At 39.0% G+C, this 12,252-nt stretch overlaps 1 protein-coding gene across 1 annotated transcript in view; it reads right to left on the bottom strand.

Moving 5' to 3' along the window:
* The window catches only part of Skap2 (src kinase associated phosphoprotein 2), a 159,589-nt gene that overhangs the window by 45,314 nt on the left and 102,023 nt on the right, over positions 1-12,252 (bottom strand). The window contains exons 7-9 of the mRNA XM_057786131.1: positions 10,234-10,358; positions 9,304-9,367; positions 8,808-8,942 (exon numbers count right to left, since the gene is read on the bottom strand). Coding sequence (XP_057642114.1) covers positions 8,808-8,942; positions 9,304-9,367; positions 10,234-10,358 — 324 coding nt within the window. The remainder of the gene's footprint in view (positions 1-8,807; positions 8,943-9,303; positions 9,368-10,233; positions 10,359-12,252) is intronic.

Here is a 12,252-nt window from a genome sequence, read left to right as displayed (position 1 = left end):
TGGGAGAAGACCAATGACTTTGCAATGACTTTGAAGATGCCATTTTTGCTATGGGTAAGGACAGAAAATCAATTTCAGGAACTAAAGAACAGGTAAAAAGGCAAGAAGACAGGGACCAAAGTGAGCTCTCGCAAGCATGTGCATGCCAAACAGGAAGCAGAGGGCCTAGCCCATGAACAGGGGAACCAGGGATGTGGAAAAAGGGCAAGACAAGGAGATCTGGGATCCAGCCCCCAAAAGAGCTCAAAAATGCCCCTCACCTCAGTCACCGAGTAGCCTTGTTCTGTGGGAAAACCTTCTGTCCAACAGAGGGGGCAGCAGATATGAAGTGGTAGAAAGTTGTTTCTCTGTAAGCCCTCTAATGAAGTTCTGAAAACAAGGACCACATCTACAAAGGAATGTTTTCTCTGAAGAAATCAAGGTAAAGCCTCACTGAGGCTTAATTAAGTTAGCTTGGATTTTCTCCCACTCTGATGAAAGCTCTGCTGAGGCCAGAGACGAGGAGTGCTTATATTTATCACCGACACTTTGTTGAACTTGTCCGTTCTTATTAATCACAGCTTTAAAGTAAGCAGCCGAGATACTCTTAGGAAGCCGATATTCCCAGCTGACCTATCTGCAAAAAATGGTGAAGCTTGATACTCTCCTGCTGCAGAATGTCTCCCCAGACAAATGTGTTTGTGAAGCTGTGCACACATGAGTGTGTATGTGTGTGTTTCTGAGACCAAAAGAAGCAAGAGGCTTTTGTGTAGCAACCAGAAAGTTCATCATATTTCATCTTCCGAAACGTGGAGAATCAAGAGCCAAAGCCTCCCATGATATGTTTATATTTTCCACAGGAGGAAAATCTTATCTGAAATATGAAGACTTGGGCTTAAAAGCTTGGTATGAAGGTAGGTGGAAGTTGCACCTTTAGCTGGTGAGGTTTCTAAGGTGCTGAGCCATGTGCACAGACCCTGCAGTGTGACTACCCGACCTCCTGGCACAGTGTTTGTGCAGACACAGACCCTGCAGTGTGACTACCCGACCCCTGGGCACAGTGTTTGTGCAGACACAGACCCTGCAGTGTGAATACCTGACCCCCTGGCACAGTGTTAGAATTCTTTATCTAAGGTTCACAGAAAAAAAAATCCTACCGGGTCGGCCCCATTAGCACCATTTTTCTTTCTGCTTTATAAACGTCAGCATTTTTGTTTGATTAGCGTGGCAGAGCTTTGCTTACTTTCTGATTCCGAATTTTTAATATGCATGCTATTCGCTCCTTTAGCAATATAAATATGAATATGTGTGCCTGAGAATTTATAATTTAGAGGCTAAGTAAACTTAACAATCAATAATTTCTAGTGATCCTATTAGGTTCTTTAAAAAATGGATCCCTTTTGTAGGGCCCTTCTTTCTTGTCAAAGTTCTAGTCCTTCCTTTGTCTTTCAGTCAAGGTGTGCTTGACTCTAGCCTTACTCTGGATTGCTCTCATCTCCAGCTGGGAGGTGACCAGTTCTTGTGCTTCCCCATTCATCACCACACCCCTCTCACATGACTTAAAGCAGAATGCTCAACATTTTCACCTGGGCTGTTTTCACTCTTTCAGAACCACACATTCCCATTAAGATTTCTTAAACTCGGAACTATTCAGAAATTCATTTTCCAATCTCGAAACATAGGAACTCTTAAGTACCTTGATATAAATACTGGATAATAAAACTTCATTCTTCATTATCATCATTATTACTACATGTAGTTTGGAGACAGAATGCAGGGTCTTGCTAGGCAAGTGCTCAGCCCCTGAGCTCCATTCCCAGGCCCATGAAAAGAATGTAGTCTATGTATGATGCACTGGAATTTGCTGAGACTGAAAATTTGAGTTAATAGGTAATCAGTGTCTATGTGTATTCAAATAATATAGATTTGTTATCATTCGCTGAGCTCTCTCGTGTCTTTTTAGATATAGTGATATAAGTTCACTAATTTTGTGGTTCAAATTTTCCCTCTTGTTACTAAATTTCTGCCTCTTTATGCAGCCATTTTCTAAAAATGGTGTGTTAAAAACATTCCTCTGGCTGGAGAAATGTTAAACATCTAAGTTTTACATTATTACTGATTTAAAGTGAATGTGGTTAGATAAAGCTTTATCTGTTATTATCATTGATATATTCTACTGTGGTCCTTTCTGGCCTTATATCTTAAGTTCTACATTGGCTGATATTATATCAGCACAGGAGCTTTACTTGGGAGGAGCCGTCTGTAGTCCTTGTTTCATTTCCTTACTTTGGAATTCTCTTTGTAGCTTTGTTTCAGGTGTATAGCCTCTAATGATTCCGCTCAACTAAAAAAATCCAATGTGATAGCTTCTTTAAGTGATAAAGTTACCTTTATGACTATTTTTATAATCTTATTTTTATCATCGTCTCTCTTTGCTTCTTTCTTCTTTCTTATTTTTGGCTTAAAAAAATTTTTTTGGCTTAACATTTCTTTATAGTTACTTTGTATTTTCCCTCTATTGAATGCCTTCAATAATCCATAGCCCCAACTTACCCCAGCTAACTTCTTAACTGTTTGCTAATTTCACTTCTTTTGTAAACTGGGGGGAAAAGGCTTATTTAAAAAGAACCAATTTCCTGCTCCTGTGTTTACTGTTGTCTTTACATTCTCCATCTTGCCTGTGCGTTCACATACTTAGGGGCAAAGCTGGAACTCAAAGTGATGCGCCTTTCTCTCCAAAGTCCCTTTTCTAGATCATAACAATCCGCTATTCACAGAGTAGAAGGCATTCTGGATGTATGAGGCGGGGCGCAAGGGCTAAGAGGCGACAGTGGATGGGAGGACGAGTGGAAAGGAGGCTACCTTGAAAAGAAGCGTCATGATAGAGACACGAGCTGGCTTGGACAGAATTTCTATGTAACTCGTGATGTATGAGTATCTTAGATATAAATGAGACAAAACACAGTTAATTAAAAGTTGTATGTAAGTCAGTGGTTGGACCAAAAGGCAAGGTAGCTGAATCCTTCAAGGCCTACATATGTATGGAAAGATAGGTATAATGCTTGGTCTATAATAGGTACACAGGAGAATTAATGAACTAAAATAAAGGTAATGAAAGCGGGCAAGAAAGATAGAAATTGAAAGAAGGGAAGAGATTGAGGACAATAAAAAAATGAGAGAAAAGCAAGTAGTAAGGAAAGAAAAAGAAAACCAAAGAAGGAAGGAAATAAAATGACAGTTTCTCAGTTAACAACAACAGCAGAAGATCTCATGTGTATTTTAAAAAATGTAACTGTGTATTTTTAAGTGGGCAAAACAGGGAAAGGGATAAAACTTCGAATGAGTTATTTAAGTACTAGGGGAAGCACAGCTGCTACTCTGGTAGGCACATCAGCATTATCTAGATTCTTCTAGTTACAAACAAAGGTTTACAAACTAAGATCCAGCAATAACACACAGGGGATGAACAGAGAGCAGCAGGTACCAGTGTGGCTGTCCCACAGTTCCCTCTCCATTTCCGGTGACAGAGACCAGCTCACTCTGCTAGCTATCTTCTTAGAGAACAGTCCCACAAGCAGCGCTGCTCCTCCACCTGTCCCACTCAGGTTAGCCTGAATCTCCAGGATGCCTGCCTGCTCTGGAGAAGGGCAATCCCCAACACACAGGTATGGTTTCTCCCTTCAAAGTCAGGTCAACAACCCTATCAAAACAGAACAGAACAAAGTTCCACCTGAGAAAGCCTCTTCCTCCCTAGACAGTAGCTTCAGGGAAGAGAGAAAATGTTTCCTATAGTGTTAGTAACTTTATTCATCTTGGTCTTCCTCATTTCCCTAGAACAGAATTTCAATACTGTCCCAGAACAAAATAGTGAAAGAAAAACTGAGCGAACCCATGAATACCTAGGAATGTCCTGTGTAACCCTTGTTTTATACATTTAAGAAGATCTATGCTGTGCCCATCAACATGAATAAACTCTTACACGGAAACCATAGCTCAAGAAATAAAGGCCAATGGAAATAAAGCACAGGCCACCTAGTGCATCCCCGTGGCCAAGGTTTCACGCCGTCAGTATTACTGACATTTTAGGCCACATAATTATTTGTTATAGAGCCTGTTTGTGTGTTATAGATGTTTAGCAACATCTCTGCATGGACACACAGATGGACAGATGGAAAGAGACACACACATATACAGTGCCACCAAACGTAACCTGGGAGCAAAAGTCTCACTTGGTGGTTGCCAGGTGACATATTTTTAACTCACAGAAATGAGTTATTTATGTGGTTTGCATGTTCATAAATACCTGAGTTTATATGTATTATTATATATGTATTTGAGTTAATATGTATTTTTATGAAGAAATTTCTTTGCTATGCCAAAAGCAACGTAGAAAAACCTATGACAAGCAAAATTGTATTCCAAAACTTCATATCACTATTCTGTCTGTGTATATAAATATACATGCATGTGTGGGTAGATAAATAAAGCACTACGTACATACAGTGATCAGGATTTATGAATTTTTCCTTGTTTTTTTTTATAACTTCAGATAATCTCAGCAGGGTATGAGGCTGAAGCCATCTAGAAATTTAACTCTAGTTATCTACTTGGGAAAACATTTTATCTATCATCCTATATATTAAGAGACAGTATTGCCATATACTAAACAAGAATACACCAGGTGGTGGTGGCGCACGCCTTTAATCCCAGCACTCAGAGGCAGAGGCAGAGGCAGAGGCAGAGGCAGAGGCAGAGGCAGAGGCAGAGGCAGAGGCAGAGGCAGAGGCAGAGGCAGAGGCAGAGGCAGGCGGATCTCTGAGTTTGAGACCAGCCTGGTCTACAGAGTGAGTTCCAGCACAGGCAGGGCTACACTGAGAAAGCCTGTCTTGAAGAAAAAAAAAATACAAAACCAGAATGAAACAAAAATCTCAAACAAACAAAAAACTAAAAATAGTAGCAGGCCTACTGCACTAACAATAATACTAAGATGTTAAATCCACTATGGATCTGTGACCGTTGACTGACATCTTTCTATAGCTTCCAAAGAAAGAATGAAAAAACTGAAGTCAGGAGTAGTCACTTATAACAGTGTTAGTGCTAGAGACTGCAAGGTCCCTATAACCTTGGTATTAACTTGGTGATATGAGTAATGAAAGGGAAATAAAGTTAAAATGTATCGGGGGGCTTACAACTATTTATTGATTAAATTGGCATTTGTGCTCACTTGCTGGAAACGACTTCAAATTTAAGTTCTCAAACACTGTTCTTTTTTATGTATACATAATAGTTTCATTGAAAAATTTATAGCTGCATTTTATTTTATATTCCATTTTAGATGCAGATAGTGGGACTGAATAAATTTAAAGTGTAATTGAATGACCAAAGGATAAAAACACCCTTTGCTGGCTCCAAGTCGTTCAATCTGTCATTACAGAACAAATAAAAATGAACTCACACACACAGAGAAAAAAAACAGGTTAATGGAATAGAAATTTATCTTCCTGCTTTCTGCTGCCCTCTCTCTTCTAGTCCACCTGCCAGAAGACATTTCCAGTGCAGCTCCCCAGAAAGTGGCACATTCAAGAGGCTAGCAGGAGCTACCATTCTAGGCACCCAGCTGACTCTATTCACTCTAGCCTAGAGAAATCACGTTGTTGTCAATATACAATTTCCTGCCACTAAAGGGAAAAGGTCAGACAACTCACTAAGATGAGGAGGAGCAAGCTAGGTTGGTTTCTGAAACTATTTCCCAAGTATTGTTCCTTGTCTCCGAGATTCACAGTGCAACAAAAGTGTTCTTCGGCAGTTCCAATAATAAACTGACCATACATTCTGAAACTCTGCCAAATGAACTCATCACTGTGTCATCAATCGTTTCAACAGACTTTGGCCAATGTATCAGTTGTTATATAACATCACAATGTACATAAATCTAACTTAGTAGTCTATGCTAATAAGCAGTAATAAAACAGAAAAAAAAAGATGGCAACATTGGGGTACTTGAAGAAAAGCCAAAAACTTTTCTTCAACTCTTCCACACATATGTATAAACCCTTAAATAGAAAGAAATCTAAAAAAAAATAAAAAAGAAAGAAATCTAGACATTTATTCTCGTTCTTTTATGAAGTTAGTTAAAAAATTAATGAACAAAAAATTAAAGAGAAAGTACTGCAATAAAGTTGGAATATTCTAACTGAAAAAAATCCTGTGAAACCATTTACAGTCTCTCAGAATTATAAACATCTTCAGGAAATATTCTACAACATCATTTTTAAGCAATGCTTTCTTATTACTGCTGAGACTTAAACAGTGAACATTTATTTCACATTAAAACACACTGACTTGAGAAGGTCCCGCCTTCTCAGAGCAGAGCTTTTCAGTTTAAAGCGGCACGTTAGTGCTTAGACTTTTTCTTCACACAGATCTGTGGGCTTCACCTTTCAGCTAGCACGGCTTGTTTTCAACAATATGTAACTGACAAAAAACTGTGTGGAAATTGTATTATTATTTAATTCTGGGAGCATGACCAATCTGACTTCATAGACAAACACTGCCCATACAGAACTGGACAGAGACCAGCAGGCTGAGGCTGTGTCCCATGCTCCTCATCACACGTACCTCGAGACATTCGGATTTCACAGAAGAGTGAGAGTCACCTTGAATCTTAATTCCGAGACAGGGTTCCCAGTTTCAAATCTTTAAATGAACAAAACTTCTAACTCTGGGATAACTTTAGGGCCTGCTTTGAGAAAAATCCCCTCTGTAGCCGCGGGCTTCAGCTTGACAAACCTGCTGAACTGTGCAGACGTGGGAAGAAGGCCGCAGGAGACATTCCACAGCTGCTCACAGCAGCGCCTCTCCCGGGGCACAGCTGAAGGCTCTATCAAGCTCAATCACTCTGTACAGCGACTGGGGAATCCCAGGCAGAGGCAAAGAAACCTCATAGCAGCTTAAATTTCTCCCAGCACTATGGCAAGAAGTAACACTACTTAAAGAATAACCAATTATTTGGCCTTGGGCCAAAAAAATATATGTATGTGGGGGAGGAGAGACGGTGAGGAAGAACATCTGTGGTGAGGGAAACATACGATGTCTCGTATTTCTAAAGTTTCAAGCTACTTACAGGAAATCTTCCTTGAGCCTTTGCTATAGATACAATTGAATATTTGATCTTAGTTCTCGGTCAAGTTTTTCTTTGGTGTTGGGGAAAGAATAGAGCAGTTGAAGAAACCCAGAAGTTAGCAGTTAACGCAGCAACTGTAACACAATACATTGACTGTAAAGTCTTAAAGGGCGGAAATGTGGATGACAGTAAAACCATGTTTAAAGGCGCCATGCTTTGGTTTTACATCAGTACACATTCTCAGTCCTGTTGCAAGTCCTTTTTAAAGTCTGAAGTAACTGTATCAATGATACAGAGACTAAAATCAAACAGCCAAAGATGTTCTCTACCTGAGGGTAAGTGATGCTGTGGCAGCCACCACTTTTGGGGATAAACCAGGAAGTGAGGCTCTAGACACACAACTCGAGCTCACAGGTCACTGTTCCCACCAAATATACTTTTGTGCTCAGCATTTTCCTGCAGAAACGTATAATTCATAGATCATGTGTACTTTTTATAGTAGCTATGATTATTACTATTATTTGGTCAGAACATCACAGAAGCACTTACAAGAATTTATTAGGTACACAATGAAAAAAATAATGATGCTATATTTATTGTAGACTTGGACTAGGGAAGCACTGGGCTGAATTACCTCAGTTGATTCTCCCAGTAATAGTATGCCCATTTTATAGACGAAGAAATCATTGTAATATCATTGAACTAATAAATAATACAGTCAGAATTTAAAAGTTTTTACTCTAAGTCTTACACTTTACTCACTGTGATGAAAATGATATTTGAACATTAATTTGGAACAGGTTAAGCATTTTAAAAATCAATTTTTGGAATTGATATTACAGTACTACATTGCCTAGTCAGAGAAAAATAGCCCCTGTATCTACATTGTTTAAGATCTCCTTTTCTGCTCTACTGGTTTTGAATAGGCAGGAAAAGAGCAAATCAACCTGGGTGTTAGTCACACAATTCTCAGCGTTGTTACAGTCCAAGAATTCTAAATTTCAGATTACTATTTTCCTGTCTTAGAAATCACACAGTCAAGGATCCAACAGGTAATTAGTTCTGCTGTATAACACTATTCAAGTGTAGCAACACTCCAGCAGGCCCGAGTTTTTAAAGTAAGAAAACCTTTTGATTTCCTGTTTGATAAAACACCAATTAAAAAAAATGTTCCTCAGGCCTCAAAGACCTTTGTTTACAATTCAACAACATTCCTCCAAGACCACGCAATGTCCCCCAGCACAGAGGACTGGAGAGCAGAAGCTGGCGACATATGGAGTGTGCACGGAACTTCTGCTAAATGGAAATTCCAAGATGTAAAAAAAAAAAAAAAAAAAAAAGATGCGTGAGTTGGTGGAAAAAACTGTAAGGCAAGTCAATTTTTAATTAAAAAATTATGTAGCATAAACAATGCTAATGAGCCAAAAGTCCCAAGAGATGAGGATTGTATCTGCTTCATTTTAAGTCCCTTTCACTTTTCATAAGTGTACACCTTGTACTTGAAATGCCTCAAGCAGACACCTCTTCATAAAACAGAGTTTTGAAGGCTTTGTCTTTGTTCTTAATCGCTCACCATTTCCTACTCAAGTTGTCAGTTTGATGACAAATTACACACACACACACTCACATGCATGCGGAGGCATAAACACAAATACAGATCAGAAGAGCCATGATCTCTGTCAGTTCATCACCACAATACAGATACCTGGAAGCTCCTCATAAATTTCGTCATCTATTGGTTGGCTCCTTGATGGGCTGCTGACTGGAGCGGGATGATCGACGTCATCATATAATTCTCCTCTTTCATCATCATCCTCTGGAATCACCTCAGATCCCATGTCTTCAAAGCACATTTTGTGAAGCAAAATTTAAAAGAACGCAAAAGAAATTTAGGACTGTGCTTCTGAAATGAACACAACCCCATAAGTGAATACCCACATGCTACCATGATACTTCCAAATGAAAACATGCTTAAACGGGCTTGTAAGAGCATGAGTCTTCAAGTTACCAACTGTGTTCAAGGGAAACTGCTTTAATAAACAAACCCAAGTGAATGGACCATATTATCCAAGAGAGTGTGTCAGTATTCTCTTGATCATTCTTACAGACGTTAGTAAGAATTTATATGTGAAAACCCAACTCAACCCATTCCTAAAGCAATATTTAAGGAACATGAAAACATGTTCAACTGATTCTCTTACCTTGTAATACAAATTTCAGCTGCTGGACCCATTCCTCAGCATCCTTGGGAGAAGCTGCCGTAAACTAATGAAAAAAAATTCAAACAATAAGAACTGAAATCGTGGCAGCAATGCAGAGGCGTGCTGCATTCTTATCATTTCTTAAGAACATTAGCAATTCTTTTCATGTCTAGGTATACTATTCTTGCAAGGATGCTTCTTATAATGTACAGTTAATTTTGACAAATTTATGTAATTGAAGCAGAGGATGATGGATTTGAAACTCTGATCAGCAGCTGGCAGCTGCACAGGGAAAAATGCTGCTTCTCTTCATCAATGTCAAAGGCTGAACTGATGAACAAAATTTGCCCTTGACAATTAAAAGACATCCATGAATTTCTTTACACTGCTGGCTACAGTTTTCTTAAAAATGTTCTTGTCAGATTCCAACACACTACCTGACAACTTAATTAACTGGCTTTCAACTGCAATCTCAGATATTTAAAACTTATTAAACATACATTCCATATTGATGCCTCGCTGATGGCTCTTGAATTGTAGAGCTGATAATACATCTTTATCTTCATTTTCTCCCACACCCCTAAGCAATACAATATGTATTAATACTCTAATATTTTTCCTTTGATGATTTTATTCTCTCTGCTATGTAATTCTTTTAGGAAATCCAAAGTTCTATTAAAGTAGATATAAAATGTTACATGTGATGTAATTGATAAATTACAGATTCATTGTATCTTTTTTAAGGATAAATCACTTGAACTGATCAGAAATTTTCAAATGTATTTCCTCCTTATACGAATGTTCAATGTACAAAACACTATTTTTATTGTTAATATGTCAGGGAACTGTTTTAATAAAATGTTAATGTCTCCATAAATGCAATCAGAACATCTTAGCAAGTTAATTTTAAGACAACATAAAAATTTCAACCTGATAGATACGTTTATCAGGAGCACAGATTTCAAAACAGCAATCTTTCTTTCCATCCTTTCTGAGGGTGTTATTCATTCTGACATCGTAGCCTTCTATTGCAAATTCACCTTTCTGTTGTTTGTCTACAGAAGATAAAAGCAAAGTTAGAGTTTCCTTCACTACAAGGAATATAAATGCCCGATTATCGCTTATTGAAATTTTCTTTGTCAAGTCTTGAGAGAAATTTCAGTCAGCCACTTTAGCTATTCTAAACTGTGAAGGTGTCAGGAAACCAGAGGAAGAAGGCAGGGAAATACATAGGGAAAAATCTAAGCATTAGAACTTAAAATGTGCTAGAAATGTTAGTTTCAGGAAGCCAACGGCAGAACTGCTCTACCTGAAGCTTCCGATTTACTGTCCTGCTCTCCCTCAGCAGCACCACCACGGTGGAATGGCCCTTTGGAAAAATGTTTCTTTTCTTTTTTTAATCTTAAAAGGAAAAAAAAAAAAAGGAAGCAAAGCATGAAGTAAGAGCCAAGTAATGTCTGGAGAGGCATGAGAAGGCAAGCAAATCAGGTTTCTAACGGGTTCCTTAGCCAGCCAGGGACAGGGAACTGGGGAAAGCAGGCCTGAATCTACCACAGTACAGTCAAAAGGAAAGATAGCTTCAGTTTGGTTAGGTATTACTTTAAAGATAAACAAACTAGAGCAGAAACAAAAGGTTTACTACTTCAAAACTAAGCGCATTTGCTCTCTCCATTGGGCTGTGCTATGTTGACAGGAAAGCTATACAGCAATAGGTTTATCTTCCACATTAACACACAGCATCAAAATCAGAAACAGGAACAACAAACTGCTGCTTTCATTGAGCTCAGGGCTAAGAACAGAAATGCTTTCATAATCAAGGTCAACAGAAAATACCTATCTTCTTTTCTTAAATGCGCTCATTTAGCACCTGAAGTAACATCACTTTTTTTTTATTATTAATTAATTTATTTAATTTTTAAAGATTTCTGCCTCTTCCCCGCCACCACCTCCCATTCCCCTCCCCTCCCCCAATCAAGTCTTCCTTCCTCCTCAGCCCAAAGAGCAAGCAGGTTTCTCTGCCCTGTGGGAGGTCCAAGGACCACCCACCTCCATCCAGGTCTATTAAGGTGAGCATCCAAACTACCTGGGCTCCCACAAAGCCATTACGTGCAATAGGATCAAGGACCCATTGCCATTGTTCTTCAGTTCTCAGTAGTCCTCATTGTCCATTATGTTCAGCGAGACCGGTTTTGTCCCATGCTTTTTCAGTCCCCGGCCAGCTGGCCTTGGTGAGTTCCCGATAGAACATCCCCATTGCCTCAGTGTGTGGGTGCACCCCTCGCAGTCCTGAGTTCCTTGCTCGTGCTCACTCTCCTTCTGTTCCTCCTTTGGATCGTGAGACTTCAGTCACGGAAATTGAAAACACTATCCTGAGTGAGGTAAGCCAGACCCAAAAAGAGGAACATGGGATGTACTCACTCATATTTGGTTTCTAGCCATAAATAAAGGACATTGAGATTATAATTCGTGATTCTAGAGAAGCTAAATAAGAAGGTGAACCCAAAGAAAAACATATAAGCATCCCCCTGAATATTAACCTTCATCAGGCGATGAAAGAAGACAGAGACAGAGACCAACATTGGAGCACTGGACTGAAGTAACATCACTTTTTAAAAGCCCTGGAGATCATATGTTGCCCATAATGTCAAATGGGAAAAAATATGAGTTAGGAATGACCTAAGTCTGAACAATCTATTTATTCATAAATTATTTATCTAGGTGGCTAAAAAATTCCAGTTAAAATTTTTGAACTTTATTTGGTTGAAGAATTTCATACCTAACTATAAGTTTTACAAGAGTATACTTTGAAAATTCTAGGCCAGGTGTGTGCCTGTACATCACCAAGGGACCTAAGGCAAGAAGATCCTGAGTTTGAGGCCAGCTTAGACTACAGTGGGAGATCCTGCATCAAAGCAAAGACCAGAGAAGATAGGGTACCACAACACTGTC

The sequence above is a fragment of the Chionomys nivalis genome, chromosome 1 (genome assembly GCF_950005125.1).
Source record: "Chionomys nivalis chromosome 1, mChiNiv1.1, whole genome shotgun sequence".
NCBI lineage: Eukaryota > Metazoa > Chordata > Mammalia > Rodentia > Cricetidae > Chionomys > Chionomys nivalis.
Note: the sequence above shows the minus strand (reverse complement) of the source record. Positions and strands in the feature narration are given on the sequence as shown.